The sequence below is a fragment of the Amblyraja radiata genome, chromosome 1 (assembly GCF_010909765.2).
Source record: "Amblyraja radiata isolate CabotCenter1 chromosome 1, sAmbRad1.1.pri, whole genome shotgun sequence".
Classification (NCBI taxonomy): domain Eukaryota; kingdom Metazoa; phylum Chordata; class Chondrichthyes; order Rajiformes; family Rajidae; genus Amblyraja; species Amblyraja radiata.
In genome coordinates, this window is record NC_045956.1 from 27,985,225 (window position 1) to 28,004,432 (window position 19,208).

General features: G+C 42.4%; 1 protein-coding gene across 2 annotated transcripts in view; it reads right to left on the minus strand.

Annotated features, from left to right (window-relative positions):
* Positions 1–1,576: 1,576 nt before the first annotated feature.
* Positions 1,577–19,208, minus strand: part of klhl2 (kelch like family member 2) — a 134,649-nt gene continuing 117,017 nt past the window's right edge. For both annotated transcript variants that reach the window (XM_033019091.1, XM_033019100.1), the window contains exons 11-15: positions 18,237–18,338; positions 15,475–15,603; positions 10,746–10,886; positions 10,510–10,653; positions 1,577–2,692 (exon numbers count right to left, since the gene is read on the minus strand). In XM_033019091.1, coding sequence (XP_032874982.1) covers positions 2,664–2,692; positions 10,510–10,653; positions 10,746–10,886; positions 15,475–15,603; positions 18,237–18,338 — 545 coding nt within the window. In that variant the 3' untranslated portion in view covers positions 1,577–2,663. The remainder of the gene's footprint in view (positions 2,693–10,509; positions 10,654–10,745; positions 10,887–15,474; positions 15,604–18,236; positions 18,339–19,208) is intronic.

Consider the following 19,208-nt stretch of genomic DNA (forward strand, 5'->3'; position numbering starts at 1 on the left):
AGCAACAAAGGAGTTTTACAAAGTTAACAAATGGTAAATTCTTGAGTGGCCAAGTCAATCACCCGATCTGAACCCAATTGAGCATGCCTTTTATATGCTGAAGAGAAAAAGAAAGGAGACTAGCCCCCAAACAAACATAATCTAAAGATGGCTGCAATACAATCCTGGCAGAGCATCACCAGAGAAGACACCCAGCAACTGGTGATGTCCATGAATCGCAGACTTCAAGCAGTCATTGCATGCAAAGGATATGCAATAAAATACTAAACATGACTGCTTTCATTTACATGACATTGCTGTGTCCCATACATTGTGGTGCCCTGATGTCTACATGGTGAAACCAAAATGTAAAAAATGGTCTTTATTAAAATATGACAATGTGCACTTCAACCACATGTGATTTTTTCTATTACAAATCTCACATTGTGGAGTAGAGAGGCAAATAAATAAATGATGGGTCTTTGTCCCAAACATTATGGAGGGCATTGTAAATGTCGGCAAGTCATGTTGCAGCTGAATGAAACTTGAAGACACAGAAGACACTGCAGATGTCATATGGAGCAAAAACATGCCGGAGGAACTCAATGGGTTACGCAGGATCGGGGGAAGCAAAAAGATAGTCAACATTTATGATCAAGAGTCTGAATCAGGACTGGAATAGTGCCTGAGTAGGTTTGGAATAAGGACTGCTCCATGTAGTCAGAAAAAAAAGATATAACTAGCTGGGTTCCATGCAAATGCCCATAGGACTGATTTGTAGAAAAATTAAAGCTTTGGTTAGGAATATTGGAGCAGTTCTAGTCTTTGCATTACTAAAAGGATGTGAAGGCTTTGGAAGGGTCACATAACAAGTTCACCAGGAAGATATTGTATTACCTACAAAAAGGGGAATTTAGACACATTTAGATTGTTTGCCTTGGAGAGTCAGAAGCTGGAGTGGGGATGACCTGATGGAAGTATATAAAATTACGAGATGCCTAGATAGATATCAGGGACCAAACGACCTATTCCTAAATTTTACTGCTCTATATTCTATTAAAGAGAGGACATTAGTTTAAATAGTTGTGATCAAAATAGCTATTAGCCAAAGTTGTTCAGATTTGAACAAAAGTTGTCTCCATCAGAAACTGGCTAGTAAAAGTGCATACAAAAATGTTACTGATACGAAGTCCTGAATATCTTTGGCAGAATGAAAGCAGTGCAGGTAAAACAAGGTTTTCGAGAGGATGCCATAACATTGCATCATATACTATTTATTATATACTATCAATAAAACATTACGGGGTCAAGGAAAGGGCATTCACATCACAGCCCTGTTTCCACCACCACGTACAAGAAGCACAAGAAGCGCAAGACAGACACCATTGTATGCAGATGCCGAGAAGTGTGTTCAGCTCTGGCTGAACTACTAATCTTGTGTGTGGACTCGATAAGAAGAATAAAACGTTACATAAATGGCTATCGTGCTTAAATCAAATTCATCTCCCCTGTTTTAACAGTACCAGCCACAATACTTTCAAATTCTAGGCACATGTATCCAACTCAGTCTTTCTATAAAAAAAAAGGAAATTTACAATCAAACACAATAGAAAGTTTTATTTAAACAGATTTAGTGTAATGCAGGAACACTTTCCCTTCCCAAACAAATAAATTCAGTATTAAATTCATACAGCATTTATGCAGAATCAAAACTGGCGTGTTACACAAAGTGAACAGCAGCAAAATGTAACCAATACATAAATATACTGTACATTGGCAATACTACATGCAATTCAAGAAAAATGCACACAAATTTAGTAATATAAACTTGCAACAATATTCTTCATGCCAAGAACTATCTCAAGTAAACCAAGAGTTACAGAAATGTAGGAATGCATCAAAATGGGGGCATGATTTAATAAAACAAGCAACAAATTATACAGTTCAAAATTTTCCTGCATTTATATTAATCGAACAACATTATTAAAATTCAAAATGCATTTAAAAGATTTGGTACTGTCTTTATTTTCCGTCGCAAGTGATAACGTGTTGTTAAACACTCCTCGTCTACAAATACTACTTCTCTCAACTGGCATTTTCGCCGTACCAAATCAAAAATAAATTAAAAATATTTTTATCAAGTCCTTACGTGCTGCGCCAACAGCATACAGTAGACAAAATTATGGTCCTGGAACCCAAATACACCTGTTGGCACCTTACAAATCAACGTCCATATAATCAGGCATATGGAAGCAACTTAGTTGCTGCAACACATTTGTAACCATTACACTGCTTCCTTTTCACAAAATTTGTGAGGCCATAACCTGTAGAATTCATAACAATGTGCTGGTTTCTTAGACGTAATGCTCAAATCCATTTTTGCCTGGCAAAAGTCAGTATTTCTGTAGCAGCTTTTAAAATTTCAAATCCTATACATCAAAACTCCACTCTAACACTACTTACTAGTAGTTGTAATGTAGTCCCTTTCCATGTAGTGCTTCTATCAAGTGCAATCATCGTAATCTTCTGTGCTTGCTGACAAGGCATGGTTGTCTGTCATTTTCCACACTCCTTTAAATGCTTGCTTCTAATGTGGCCATTAGCAAGTGCTAAAAAGTTGGGCTACTTCATGAAGTGCCGTTTCAATGAAGAATCCAGAATTCACCAAATCCAGCAATCTTTAGTCATAAAGGTTTGTCAATTACTGTAACACCTGAAAAGAAACAGAGGGTTTGTTGCACCCGGTCCCATTTACAGGGGCAGAAAAGGACATTTCACAAATGTAACCAAAAATTATCCTGCAAAACATGTACCACAAATGAGGCTCTAAAACCAGGGTGAGAAAACAGAGGGAAAATCTATTACTTCCTGTAAACAGGAAAAACACCGAGGCATGATATGATTGTTGCTACTGTGGCCAGCAGTTATTCCGCTGCTCCACTATCTGCAAAATACATGGCTCATGCCATCCTGAAATTGTGGCTTTGTGATTTTTACAATAACACTTTTAGTAACACAGGAGCCTCAAATATGTAGGAATAAATCAATACCAAATCAGCACCCTGCAGAAACACCAATTGCACAAAGCCCAATTTCAGGATAGATACCTCAAGCATTTCAAAAACTTGAGGAAAAATTTCTTCAAAACATCTTGAAGACTTTCCTTACAATAAATGTTCAAGTTCACATTTATTGTCACATGCACCAATTGAGGTACAGTGATATTTGAGTTACCAAACAGCCATGCAAGTAAAAAGAACGCAATACACACTAGAATTTAACATAAACATCCACCACAGTGGAATCAGCAATCTTCACTGTGATGGGAGGTAATAAAGTTCAGTCATCTTCCTCCTTTGTGCACCAGTCGCCACTACAGATGTTCACGCCTCAATTTAGTTTAAAAAATATCAAGAATGATGTGGAAATTAACACCAATCCGCACAGTCCTTTTAGCGCCAAATGACTTCAACTTTGTCAACAATGATTCCACCGGGTGGCGCCGTCAGCGATGGCAGCCTCTCCAACAGTCTGTCTATCTTTTTGTCCTTTTTAAAATTTTTAGTGAGTTTTAAAAGTTTGTGTTAATGTTCTCTGGTTTGTTTTATATGGGAGGGGGGGGTAACTATTTTTTCAATCTCTTACCTTGCTGGAGATGCGATTGTTTTCCGGATCGTATCTCCGGTCGCTCTGCGGCCTAACATCATGGAGCTGGAGGCCTTGCTCGGGACAGACTTTGAGCCCCACCGCGAGGCTGTGGACTTACCATCGGAGCCGATCCCTGGCCTGGGATCAACGCTCTAACCGCGGCCTACGGATTTCACCATCGAGGAGCTCGCAGTCACGGGTAGAGACCGATGTCAGGAAGCTCCAAATGACGCAGAAGGTTTCGACCAGCCCCGACCCGGGGTCAGATCCCCCGGAGCGGGGGAGCTGAGATTCCCCCCGATGCAGGGGCTGGATCATCCCGACGCGAGGGTCCAAACGCCGCCGGCTACGGGAGCCAAGATCGTCCTGTCAACGGAAGGCTCAAGACCTCCGACCACACAAGAACAAAGAAGGAAAGAGATTGAACTTTTTTTTGCCTTCCATCACAGTGAGGAATGTGGAGGAGTCACTATGGTGGATGTTTATGTTAAAATGTATTTTGTTTGCCTTGGTGTTTTTTTATTGGTATGACTGTATGGCAAATCAAATTCCTCGTGTGTTGCAAAACATACTTGGCTAATAAAGTATGATTATGATTATTATGATGGAAAATCCTTCTCAAATTTTGCTGACCTTATTTGTTGCTGTTCAATATCTGCTGCAATCTTAACTAACAGATTCTCCGCACACTCAAATCGCAAACTGGAGAAAGCTGGCATTGGTCTACCATGTCGGAGGATTTTGTGGTGACAATTCTGTTCCATTGCTTTTGTGGCACCTTGTGTGGATAGTCCACGAGCAAGGATTGAGGTTTTGGTCTCTGGACACTTTTCTTCAGTGAGAAGGTGGAGTCCATTTTTTCAAGAGAGAGTTAGGTTTAGCTCTTAGGGCTAAGGGAATCAAGGGATTATGGGGGAAAAAGCCAGAACGAAGTACTGATTTTGGATGATCAGCCATGAGGGGCTGACAAATTGGGAGTGTAATGATGGAATTAAAGGGGAAGAGAGTACAGGAAATGTTACGAAAGACACCCAAATTAATGGGACGGAAAGTTCCAGAAGGGATAAGAGAGTAAGGTCAGGTGAAATAGGAACCTGAAATAGGTGTGAGAGGGGAGGTGAATACCGAATTTAAAGTGTTGTATATGAATACACGAAGTATAAGAAATAAAGTGGATGAGCTTGAAGCTCAGTTAGAAATTGGTAAGTATGATGTTGTGGGAATTACAGAGACATGGCTGCAAGAGGAGATGGGAACTGAATATTCAGGGTTATACATCCTATCGAAAAGACAGACAGATGGGCAGAGGGGGTGGGGTGACTCTGTTGGTAAGGAATAAAATTCAGTCCCTTGCGAGGGGTGACATAGAATCAGAAGACATAGAGTCATTGTGGATAGAACTGAGAAATTGTAAGAGTAAAAATACCCTAATGGGAGTTATCTACAGGCCCTCAAACAGTAGCCTGGATATAGGGTGCAAGTTGCATCAGCAGTTAAAACTAGCGTGTAACAAAGGTAATGCTACAATGGTTATGGGAGATTTCAACATGCAGGTAGACTGGAAAACTTGGTACTGGACCCCAAGAAAGAGTGCCTCTGAGATGGATTCTTAGAGCAGCTTGTTCTGGATCCTAACAGGGAGAAGGCAATTCTGGATTTAGTGTTGTGTAATGAGCCGGATTTGGTAAAGGAACAAGGTAAAGGAACCTTTAGGAGGTAGTGACCATAATATGATAAGTTTTAAGCACAGTCTGCAAGGGAGAAGGTAAAATCGGAAGTGGCAGTATTGCAGTTGAACAAAGGGGACTATAATAATAATAATAATACATTTTATTTATGGGCGCCTTTCAAGAGTCTCAAGGACACCGTACAAAAATTTAGCAGGTAGACGAAAAACATGTAAGGGGAATGAAATAAATAGTAGAGACATGACTAGTACACAAAGTAAAGACAGAATTCAATTCAAAACACAATATGAGGCAATTAATGCACAGATGAAAAGGGAGGGGGATGTGGGCTAAGGATAGGCAGAGGTGAAGAGATGGGTCTTGAGGCGGGACTGGAAGATGGTGAGGGACATGGAATTGCGGATCAGTTGGGGGAGGGAGTTCCAGAGCCTGGGAACTGGCCTGGAGAAGGCTCTGTCCCCAAAACTGCGGAGGTTGGACTTGTGGATGGAGAGGAGACCGGCTGATGTGGATCTGAGGGACCGTGAGGGTTAATAGGGGGAGAGGAGGTCAGTGAGATATGGAGGGGCCAGATGGTGGAGGGCTTTGTAGGTGAGGACCAGAATTTTGTAGGTGATGGAGCCATGAGGGAGGAGCTGGCCAAAGTTGACTGGAAAGGGACCCTGGTTCTCTGGATACTTTCAAGAGAGAGCTAGATAGGGCTCTTAAAGATAGCGTAATCAGGAGATATGGGGAGAAGGCAGGAACGGGGTATTGATTGTGGATGAACAGCCATGATCACATTGAATGACGGTGCTGGCTCAAGGGGGCCGAATGGTGTACATCCTGCACCTATTGTCCATTTTCTATTGTCAAAGAGGAAGAAAGATTCTAAAGCGATTAAGAGGCGACCGTGGCTGACAAGGGAAGTCAAGGACAGTATAAAAATAAAAGAGAAGACGTATAACATACTAAAGATGAGCGGGAAGCCAGAGGATTGGGCAACTTTTAAAGATCAACAGAAGGTGACCAAAAAGGCAATACGGGGATAAAAGATGAAGTACGAAGAATATAAAGAAGGATAGTAAAAGCTTCTTTAGGTATGTGAAGAGGAAAAGATTAGGTAAGACAAATGTGGGTCCCTTGAAGACAGAAACAGGTGAATATATTATGGGGAACAAGGAAATGGCAGACGAGTTGGACAGGTACTTTGGTTCTGTCTTCACTAAGGAAGACACAAACAATCTCCCAGATGTACTAGGGGACAGGGGACCTAGGGTGATGGAGGAACTGAAGGAAATCCACATTTGGCAGGAAATGGTGTTGGTTGGACTGAAGGGACTGAAGGCTGATAAATCCGCAGGTCTGATGGTCTGCATCCCAGGGTACGCAGGGAGGTGGCTCTGGAAATCGTGGACGTATTGGTGATCATTTTCCAATGTTGTATAGATTCTGGATCAGTTCCTCTGGATTGGAGGGTAGCTAATGTTATCCCACTTTTCAAGAAAGGAGGGAGAGAGAAGGCAGGTAATTATAAACCAGTTAGCCGGACATCGGTGGTGGGGAAAATGCTGGAGTCGATTATCAAAGATGTAATAGCAGAGCATTTGGATAGCAGTAACAGGAACAGTCCAAGTCAGCATGGATTTACGAAGAGGAAATCATGCTTGACAAATCTTCTGGAATTTTTTGAGGATGTAACAAGTAAAATGGACGGGGGAGAGCCAGTAGATGTAGTGTACCTGGACTTTCAGAAAGCTTTTTATAAGGTCCCACACAGGAGATTAGTGAGAAAAATTAGAGCACACGGTATTGGGGGTAGAGTGCTGACATGGATAGAGAAGTGGTTGGCAGACGGGAAACAAAGAGTAGGGATTAACGGGTCCCTTTCAGAATGGCAGGCAGTTACTAGTGGGGAACCGCAAGGCTCGGTGCTGGGATCGCAGCTATTTACAATAAACATTAATGATTTAGATGAAGGGATTCAAAGTAACATTAGCAAATTTACAGATGACACAAAGCTGGGTGGCAGTGTGAACTGTGAGGAGGATGCTATGAGGATGCAGAGTGACTTGGACAGGTTGGTTGAGTGGGCAGATGCATGACAGATGCAGTATGATGTGAATAAATGTGAGGTTATCCACTTTGGAGGCAAGAACGGGAAGGCAGATTATCTGAATGGTGTCAGGTTAGCAAAACTGAAAGTACAATGAGATCTGAGTGGCCTTGTACATCAGTCACTGAAAGTACAGGGACTGTCCCACTTGGGTGACCTAATTGGCGAGTTTAGAAGAGCTTAGAAGAGTTTGAAAAATGTCATGTTGAAGAGCTCCTTCGACTATGTAGAAGACCTTCTTCGACTATGTTGAAGACTAGGTTCGACTAGATACAACTAGCTACGACTAACTTTGGGAAAATTGGTCACCGAATAGTTCACCGAATAGTGGAGAGTGAAGACGACCCCCTTAGATCTCCTTCGACCTCCCTTCGATTATGATGAAGACTATCTTCGACTATCCTCGATTACCTACGACTAACATGCCGACCTACTACGACCTACTACGACTAAACCTACAAGTAAAATCGATTTTTTCCATGGCGACCTTTTTTTACTCGCGAGCATTTATCAACATGTTGAAAAATACGCCGCGACCTAGCTAAGGCCTCGAGTACACGGGGACTACTCTTGAGCATGAAGGAGAGTTACAAAGACCTCCTACGACCTCGTGTCGACCATGCTGTGAGTATAAGTCGAGGGCAAACTCGCCAGGACTCGCGGATTAGGTCGCCCAAGCGGGACAGCCCCTTAAGTATACAGGTATAGCAGGCAATGAAGAAAGCTGGCCTTCATAATGAGAAGAGTTGAGTGTAGGAGCAAAGAGGTCCTTCCGCAGTTGTACAGGGCCCCGGTGAGACCGCACCTGGCATATAGTGTGTAGTTTTGGTCTCCTAATTTGAGGAAGGACATTCTTGCTATTGAGGGTGTTTAGCATAGGTTCACCCGGTTAATTCCCGGGAATGGCCTACTCCTGCACCTATTGTCTTTGTTTCTACCTTTCTATCTTTTGGGGGTTGGTGGGCTTATGGTGGACATTGGTAGTTACATTATCCCCTGAGATTGGGATGATGGAGAAGTTGAGGGAAAAAACAGACAAAACTAATAAATTGTAACATGTTCTACAAAGGATGAAACAATTAAAAATCAGAATAAATAATCATACCCATGTTGTCTAATGACTTCCCCAATGATCAGCTGCAATGGTCATGGCAGCATTATCAGCACTGATACCTGTAATAGGTGGTAGCTGAAGATAGACACAAAATGCCGGAGTAACTCAGCGGGACAGGGAGCATCTCTGGAGAGAAGGAATGGGTGTCGTTTCGAGTCGAGCCCTCTTTTCAGGCTAGGTCAGGGGAGAGGGAGACTATGAGAGATATGGAAGGGGCAGGTGTGAAAACAACAGATCAAAGCAGACGCTGATCGAGGAAATGTAGAATGGTTCATTGTTAGCCGAGGGGAAGTTGACAACGAGGCCGGGGAACTAGGGTGGCGCAGGGACGGAGAGAGGGGGAAAGCAAGGGTTACCTGTATTTAGAGAAGTCAATATTCAAAGCGATGGGTTGGGAACGGCCCAAGCGAAATATGACGTGGCAGCTGAAAATTGAATCAATTACAGCAACCCTCAATTTACAGCAAGAGCTAAATACGCTTATTCACAATGTTTAATGCTCTTTTTGAAATCTAACAACATTGCCCTCATTTATGTACCCAAAGGTTACAGATGCACAACAACATAGAGAATAGGTGCAGGAGTAGGCTATTCGGCCCTTCGAGCCAGCACCGCCATTCAATATGATCATGGCTGATTAGTAGCCTGTTCCTGCATTCTCCCCATATCACTTGATTCCATTAGCCCTAAGAGCTATATCTAACTCTCTTGAAAACATCCAGTGAATTGGCCTCCACTGCCTTCTGTGGCAGAGAATTCCACAAATTCACAACTCTCTGGGTGAAAACGTTTTTGCCTCATTTCATTCCTAAATGGCCTACCCCGTATTCTTAAACTGTAACCCCTGGTTCTGGACTCCCCCAACATCGGTAACATTCTTCCTGCTTTGAGTTTGTCCAAACCCTTAATAATTTTATATGTTTTTATAGGATCCCCTCTCGTCCTTCTAAATTCCAGTGAATATAAGGCTAGTCGATCCATTCTTTCATCATATGTCAGTCCCATCATCCAGGGAATTAACCTGGTGAACCTACGCTGCACTCCCTCAATAGCAAGAATGTCCTTCCTCAAATTAGGAGACCAAAACTGCACACAATAGTCCAGGTGTGCTCTCCCCAAGGCCTTGTATAACGGCAGTAGGACCTCTTTGCACCTATACTCAAATCCTCTCACTATAAAGGCCAACATGCCATTAGCTTTCTTCACTGACTGCTGTACCTGCATGCTTACTTTCAGTGACTAATGTACAAGGACACTCAGGTCTCATTGCACCTCCCCTTTTCCTAATCTGACACCATTCAGATAATAATCTGCTTTATTGTTCCATTTATCCACATTATACTGCATCTGCCATGCATCTGACCACTCACTGACCACTATCCAAGTCACCCTGCAGCCTCATAGTATCCTCATCACAGCTCACACTGTCACCCAGCTTTTTGTCATCCGCAAACTTGGAGATGTTACATTTAATTCCATCGTCTAAATCGTTAATGTATATTGTAAATAACTTGGGTCCCAACACTGAGCCGTGCAGCACCCCACTAGTCACTGCCTGCCATTCTGAAAAGGACCCGTTAATTTGCTTCCTGTCTGCCAGCCAGTTCTCTATCCATGTCAATACCCTACCCCCAATACCATGTGCTCTAATGTTGCCCACTAATCTCTTGTGTGGGACCTTGTCAAAGGCAACGTTTCAAAATTCACATCTAAACGTCTATTTGGACTTTCTGGAAAATGTTTCCCAATTATTAATTAGCCAGAAAAACAAGGAATGAAATAATGAACAATATTGATTTGCTCAAATAATGCTTCTGGTATCATAATTGCAGATTTGAAAGATGAGATGCTCCACGGAACCTTGAGGAGGAGGAATCCATTGCAGTTCCGCACATGGATCAATTCTTGGGAAGGACAAATTAAATTAAAACTGATGTTTTGGAGAAGATGGCGATATTACTTCAGAGAATAAATAAGACGGTTACCTGCATAGCTTCTTCCAGTGCTCATACATTGTGGTAGAAGTATCCATTTATCTAATGCTGGGTTGTAATATTCCACTGATGCAAGGTTACATGAGCCATCATCTCCACCAGCAACATACAATAGACCATTTACAGCACAAACACCTGTCAGGGGTAATGGGCAGAAGAAAAAAAACTTGGATCGTTCATGAATCTCGTGCACAAAAACCTTCAAACTGTTGTTGAACCAATCCCACCTGCATTCCTCCTGCACATATTCATGTCGGCAACCTGCTTCCAGGTGTTTGAGGACACCTCATACATTTCTACACTTTTCCTCACCAGTGGGCCGTCGTGGCCTCCAACAGCATAGAGTGAACCGCTTAAAACTCCCACACCTGTAGCAAAACAGACAAGATCAAAATGCCATTGAAACGCTTAAAAATAGTGGTCACTTTAGTTTAGTTTAGAGATACAGCATAGAAACAGGCCCTTCGGCCCACCGAGTCCGTGCCGACGAGCGATATCTGCACATTAACACTATCCTACACCCACTAGGGACAATTTTTACATTTACCAAGCCAATTAACCTCCAAACCAGTACGTCTTTGGAGTGTGGGAGGAAAGCGAAGATCTCGGAGAAAACCCACGCAGGTCACGGGGAGAATGTACAAACTCGGTACTGACAGCACCCACAGTCGGGATCGAACCCGGGTCTCCCGCGCTGCATTCGCTGTAAGGCAGCAACTCTACCGCTGCACCACCGTGACTGCAGACCATTGGTCACTTGTTTCTTCCCTTGCCCGACTTTGAGTTAACAAAGACAGCCATGAATTAGGCTTTAGACGCAAAGAACCAAAGCCATGGTGGAAATGGAAAGCAAGAGCACCCCCCAAGAATCCTTCTGCCACCACTCCCACATGTTAAGCTGCTTTTAATCATTAGTGACAAAATCACAGTAGCAAATTTGTCATCCTTTGGCTGAATAAAGTTCAGATGATAAGATGATTGTGATTAGGGGTAGAGATAGGGTAAATGCATAGTCTTTTTCCCCAAATTAGGGAAATCAAAAATCAGAGGACATGGGTTTAAGGCTACAGAGGAATGGTACAGAAGGGACACGAGTCAACACTGTCCACTCTAAGAGTGGTGGTATATGGAACAAGGTGCCAGAGGAGGTAATTGAGGCAGACATAATAAAAACATGTTAAAGTCATTTGGACAGGCAAATGAGACAAGCTTAATTGGGGTATCTTGGCTGGCATTGTCAACTTGGGCTGAAGGGCCGGTTTCCGTGCGGTAAGACTCCGTCATATGTTCAACACCAATGCTTTTGAAATGTCTTCCCTTTATCCTGGCTTACTCCCATTCATGAGAGACAGGATTCTCAACTGCATCTATTTGGGAAATTCAACAATGGCGGTATATATGAATTTCCAAAAGGCATTGATAAAGTGCATCATAATAGGCATATTCGAGATGAATTAAAAAGCCTGTAGCAGTTAAGATAAAAGGTTGGTTAAAAGCAAACAGTAGAAAACGGAAGGTTATTGCTCAGATTGAAGCAAGGTTTATTCTCCTGAGTCTGTACATTGATGGAGAAAAACACTTGTAATGATCCATCTTAGCCACCAAAAGCAAACAGCACATCTGACAAAGAAATTCAATATTTGATTCAAGAGCTCTCTTTTTTTTTTAAACTGTTTGTCTACACCTGAGGAACACGTATGCATGAAATAATATAAATTAGAAAATCGATTTCACAGTTTTTCTTTCTAAATGCTAGTGAAGATGATCTGAAATGATGTTGAATATTCTTAGAAAGAACCAGGGGTCACAGTTCCATGAACCAGAGGTCACAGTTTAATAAGGGGTAGGCCATTTAGGACTGAGATAAGTGAAACTTTTTCACCCAGAGAGTTGTGAATCTGTGCAATTCTCTGCCACGGAAAGCAGTGGAGGCCAATTCACTGGATGTTTTCAAGAGAGTTAGGTTTAGCTCTTAGGGCCAATTGAATCAAGGGATATGGGGAGAAAGCAGGAACGGGGTACTGATTTTGGATGGTGAGCCATGATCATATTGAATGGTGGTGCTGGCTCGAAGGGCCGAATGGCCTACTCCAGCACCTTTTTTCTGTTTCTTTGACAGCATAAATCTTAACCCCAGTAAATCATGTATTGGGCTGGACGGTGCAGAATCATCCTATTACCCACACTTGTCCCTTGCAATTACCCATGCCTACTCTTCTTGCAGTTTCACATGGCACCACTGTTTTTCTTCATATAGGTGAATGACATGGGCTTGCCAACACATGCCATAATTTCCAAATCTGCAGTGAACACATCTTCAATGTTTAAGAAAGAACTGCAGATGCTGGAAAAATCGCAGGTAGACAAAAATGCTGGAGAAACTCAGCGGGTGATGCAGCATCTATGGAGCGAAGGAATAGGCGACGTTTCAGGCCGAGACCCTTCTTCAGTGTACATCTTCAATGTAGTCCTTTTCTAACTTGTGTATCCATAACGCAAATGAGATACAACACAATTGATGAATTGTGGAATATTATTTATTTCACATCAACCAAATTGTTTATGACGTGATTCAGATTGGGAACTAGAGAACCATTTAAACGTTACTTTGGGAATTGACAAGCAGAAAAAAAAGCTGTCATGGGGAAAAAAAAAATCAACCACTGAAAAAAATAGTTTCAAGGTGACCTCTCCACAGCAATCTGCCACCATTGTCTTTAACAACATAGTGTCAGTTTCTCAGCTGGTGATCATTGAAATTGACAAGCAATTGTTTCTGTTGACACTTATGTAATAATACTAATAATACTATTAGACCAATAGTATTTTGAAAATCCTGCAGAGAATTATTGCAAGTCTGAAACTTGCTTATCCTTAACCCCCTTATCCCCATTGACAGTAGTTTTTCTAACACTATATTCTATAATGATTTTATAGAAACACAATTGTCGTGTAATAGCAAATCTACCTGTATGGGGATCTGAGAGGAACAGATAAAGACTTCAATGGCAGGCTGGTGTATTGAGAAAATACATGGTAGATTAAATTTACCGCTGTGAAATGTCAATTGTTGTATTTTGTCAGGAAGAACAATAATATAAACTAAAAGGCGCATTTATAAAAAGAGTAGATGGATGTTGGTTACGTGTGATTAGCCCATTGGGAATGGTAAGGCAGTTTAATAAAGTGGTTACATGACAAACAGAATCTTGGTCCCTTTAAATAAAGTGCAACAGCAAGGAAGTCACAATGACCTTTTATAAGTTTGACTTATACCAACTGTGTTATTGTATCTAGTTCTGAGCACCACAACATAGAAAGGTGTAGGCTTCTGAGAAGGTGCAGAAGCATTTTCCCCATTGATTTGAGGGACAAGGAACCAATAAGATACTCTGGCATCTCCCTTGAAGGGGGAGGTGTCTGAGCGAGACATTTAAAATCAGAAAGGATATAAACAGAATAGACAAACTATTTCCATTGGATAAAGAATCAAGAACCAAGGACCAAGTAATGGCTGTGATTGAAAAAAATATGTAAGTGATACAAAGAGAAACATTTAAATGCAGGGAATGGATATGGTCTGAAATGTGCTAGTATCAGATTCAATTGTCGTGTTCAAAATGGAGATAGAGAAGGATATGTAATGAAATAATTTCCTGGACACGGGAAAAGGAGCCAGAGGGTTAAGTTTGGCCAGACTGGTCTTTTACAGAAAATATACAGATGCAACAAACTGGAAAGTAAGCATGCAGGTACAGCAGGCAGTGAAAAAAGCTAATGCCATGTTGGCCTTCATGAGAGGCGTTGAGTATAGGAGCAAAGAGGTTCTTCTGCAGTTGTACAGGGCCCTGGTGAGACCACACCTGGAGTACCGTGTGCAGTTTTGGTCTCCTAATTTGAGACAGGACATTCTTGCTATTGAGGGAGTGCAGAGTAGGTTTACCAGGTTAATTCCCGGGATGGCGGCACAGAGATATAATGAAAGAATGGAACGACTGGGATTGTATTCACTGGAATTTAGGATGAGCGGGGATCTCATAGAAACATATCAAATTATTAAAGCGATTGGACACACTAGAGGCAGGAAACATGTTCCCGATGTAGGGGGTCCAGAGCCAGGGGTCACATTTTAAGAATAAGGGGTAGGCCATTTAGAACTGAGATGAAGAAAAACTTTTTCACTCGGAGAGTTGTGAATTTGTGGAATTCTCTGCCTCAGAAGGCATTGGAGGCCGATTCACTGGATGCATTCAAAAGAGATACTCTTAGGGCTAGCGGAATCAAGGGATATGGGGAGAAGGCAGGAACGGGGTACTGATTGTGGATGATCAGCCATAATCACACTGAGTGGCGGTGCTGGCTCGAAGAGCCGAATGGCCAAACCTGCACCTATTGTCTATGTATCTATGGAACAGGTTCTTCCACACTGTTATCAGGTGACAGAAAGATCTTTCCGTAAACTAGGATGGAACAATCTCTCAACTCACAACATTGAAGACGATGCCTTTCTCCTGTGTACTTGCCCTGTGTCTATGTTGTAACACTGTATTCTTCACTGTAGTATTTCTCACTTTACACTACACGTTATATTTGCGTATGGCTTAATTGTACACGTGTGATTTGACTGGATTGCAAGCCACAGTTTTTCCACTATATTTCGGTGCACGCGGCAGTACAAAACCAATACCAATGGTCTGCTTCCACGCTGTAGCCATTCTGTAATATCATGAAGACATTTCTTCATTGTAGTGCTACAGAAGTAACAAAAAGGAGCAACTTTCTGCCCTTAATGGATTTGAAATGAAATAACAGAAATGTTTCACTCCATTACGTTTGTGCGTGTTTTCCAAAGTGCCCAGTTCCCCAGCTGCCTACCTACTCTTCTGCATTTTTTCTCCTTATAAAAAATGTTTAAAAAAAACACTAATACGCCATTTGTATTTTCCGGTTTCCCACCTGCTCCACTGCGTCGGGTGCTCATCTCTGCAATATAAGCCCATTCATTTTTGGCAGAGTTGTAGGCCTCCACAGAGCTGAGACATTGCCGCGATGCTCCATCATAGCCACCAACAGCATACAGCACACCTAACAAAAATGAGAACCCAATAACCTGGTTAAAGCTATGCATATATTGTAACAGTGCCAAAGAAAAGCAAGACAGTGCGCCTTAATGACGATCATCCTGTTGATCTGACATCGACCATCACAAGAGACACAAAATGCTGGAGTAACTCAATGGGACAGGCAGCATCTCTGGAGCGAAGGAATGGGTGACGTTTTGAGTCGAGACCCTTCTTCAGACTGAGACTTTATGCTGCCTGTCCCGCTGAGTTACTCAATTTTGTGTCTACCTTCGTGTGTCTGTGTCATGGGTGGAAATCCTGGGGGGTGAAAGGGGGGGACGCGTTCCCCCCCCCCCCCAAAGTTTTGAAAAGTGGGAAACAAACCCCCCATGTTTTGTAATGCGGATATTTTAATTCGGTGAACAAAAACCTATTAAAAATTTCCGCTTTCCGCGAGACACGGCCGAACCCTCCGAAGTCGTGCATGTGTCTGTGTGTGTGTGCGCGCGCGGCCACCAATAAATTGTGTCCCCCCCCCCACGTTTTGACTAGCGATTTCCGCCCCTCAACTGTGTCTTCTGCATTTTGTGTCTATTTTTGGTGTAAACCAGCATCTGCAGTTCCTTCCTAAACATTACAACCATCACGAAGTGTCCTGAGAGGCACACATTAATTCCAGCCTCCTGGACAACATAAATCCACTGCTTAGTAAATTCAACTTAGTAACTAGCAAAACAAAATCTAAGAGATTCCAGGCAGGGCCGGCGTTAAGCCGATTTGACCGATTGCTCCCAATTGGGCCCCGCGCCTAAGCGGGGCCCCGCACTAATGTTCAGTATTTCGTACGGAAATACGGATTCTCTTTGTTAAATAAAGATTTTTTTTAATTCGCCATTCGGATTTTTTTTAAACGAACATGTATAACAACCGCTGCACGGCCATCATACACAAACGATTTGTTAACTAGTGCTGTTAGCACTTCTTAACGGTTAGTACTTAACACCTTGTTATGCAATTCATGAATCTGCATCTATCCGCATTCCTCAGTAAATGTTATAGTGTTTTGAACAAGTATTAATGACGCCGTGTTTGAATAAAATTCACGCGGCGTCATTAATACTTGTTTAAAACACAATTACATTTACTGAGGAATGTAGATGGATGACACGTTGAGAATTTCATTTAACTCACCATCATGAGTGAGGGCCCCGGACCGCGAGAAGGGGCTTCTTCCTGGTGTGCAGGTTAGTCATTCACCTACCGACCCACGTTGTGTCTCTCTGTCTTTTGCTCACTCCCTCCCTCCCTCTTTCTCTCGCGCTCTCTCTCCCGCTCCCCATATTGTCTCTCTCTAGCTCTCCCACTCCCTCTCTATCACCCTGTCCCCTCAGCATTCCCGGAATCATTGACGTTTTGCAGTAGACAAAAATGCTGGAGAAATCCAGCGGGTGAGGCAGCCGCCTGGCCCGCTGAGTTCCTCCAGCACGGCTCTGAAGTTGAAGTTGGCTCAGCGGGACGGGCAGCGGCTCTGGGGAGAGGGTTGTGTTTCTGGTCGAGACCCTTCTTCAGACAATCACAAGTATTCTCATCGACGCGAGTTCAGTTCGGTCTGAAGAAGGGTCTTCTCTCCAGAGTCGCTGCGCTGCCTGTCCTGCTGAGTTACTCCAGCTTCATGTCTATCTTCAATTTCAGAGAATTACAATTTCTCACGGGGGGCTTATAACGTCTCTAAACCCCTCTGGGACCCTCTGAACACGTCTAAACCCCCTCTAGCCCCCCCTATTTCCCTCTATTCCCCTCTAAACAATTGAAAACACACCTGAACCCATCTGAAGCCCTCTAAACCATTTAAACTAGGAGGCTGCAAGGTGATTTGGATAGGCTGGGCGAGTGGGCAAATGCATGGGAGATGCAGTATAATGTGGATAAATGTGAGGTTATCCACTTTGGTGGCAAAAACAGGAAAGTAGACTATTATCTGAATTGTGGCCGATTAGGAAAAGGGGAGATGCAACGAAAAATGCTCACGGCAGACCAAACGTGTTAAACAGAAATTGGTCAGATATTGAGCTTTACACAGTGAGAAATCATGTGAAATAATCACTGAATTTAATTTTAAATGAATGTACCTGCACGTTATACTGTTTAGTTTGGAGATACCACCAGATAGTCTGGTTGATACAACCAGATTAGTTTGGAGATACAACCAGATTAGTTTGGAGATACAACCAGATAGTCCACTGAGTTCGCACCGACCAGCGATTTTTGTTACAGATTTCACAAATTTATTTGGCGGCCAATCAAACGCTGTCTCTAAGGGGGTTGCATCCAATCACCAACCAGCTTGCCTTAAAATTCCCGAAACTACACGAAATATAAACATACATAAATGTTTACTTTTCTAGAGTAGGGGCCCCGCCATCAGTTTTCTAATTGGGCCCCGCAATTCCTAGCACCGGCCCTGATTCCAGGTAAAAATCTGAAAGAAAACCAGGAAATGCTGCCTGGCAAAATGTTTCCAGCATTTTCTGCTTTTTTTTAAATTATTCCACAAATACACCAACCTACATTATTCATCATAATCGTGCAAACTGTGAAGGGCATGTACAACAGGTTTTGCAGTACACTGTACAAAATAGTTTCAGCAGTACTTACCACCTACAACACCTACACCTACACTGCTTCTCCTGGTGTTCATTGGTGCTACATGAAACCACTCATTCACTTTGGCATTATACACCTCCACAGATGATAAACCTGGAAAACACAGCAAAATTATGTGCTTGTACGATAGGTGTTCAGAATATTTACTTCAGAATTATCCTTTGAACATAATTACAGGGCAATGTGAACCAACTTAGCCAAATAGAAAATCTATGTCTGAAAAGGCAGCCGAGAATGCAAGCAACCTAGAAGTTATAACATAGTAAATTGTGCAATGGAATTGAATAAATCATTACTTTTAATTAGGAGGGGGAAAAATGAAGAGATCTTCATCAAGAGATCTTCCAGATTGCCATTAAATCCAAGCTAGGTCACTAATGTGGTATTTTAATTTCCATCTTAATTCTCAACTTGACCTTTAACTGATTTCCCCATTTTTAGAAAATATTCCCTTTTGTACTCAGTTCTTTTAAGGATATTAACATTGCAGGGTAGGGCAACCTCTAGTTCAATTAGTGGATATTCCAGAGAATCAGTACAAGCAAACTGTTTTGCAGCAGGGAATAGATGTCACCTTTTCATTGCATTCCCACATGCTGCCTGACGTGCCGTGATCCTCCAGCACTTTGTGCTTTTCTCAATGCCTTCAGTTATTCACATTCATACCCTTTCTAAAAGGATGTGACTGGATGGTTTGCAGCAATTTAGATCAACTTTCCTAACCTTGACCCATTAAGTTCATCTTTTTAAGTTTAGTTTAGTTTTAGAGAAACAGGCCCTTCGGCCCACCGCATCCGTACTGACCAGCGATCCCCGCACATTAACACTATCCTACACACACTAGGGATCATTTATATTTTTGTATCAAGCCAAACAACCAATAAATGTGGACGTCGTTGGAGTGTGAGAGGAAACCGAAGATCTTGGAAAAAACATACGCAGTCACGGGGAGAATGTACAAAC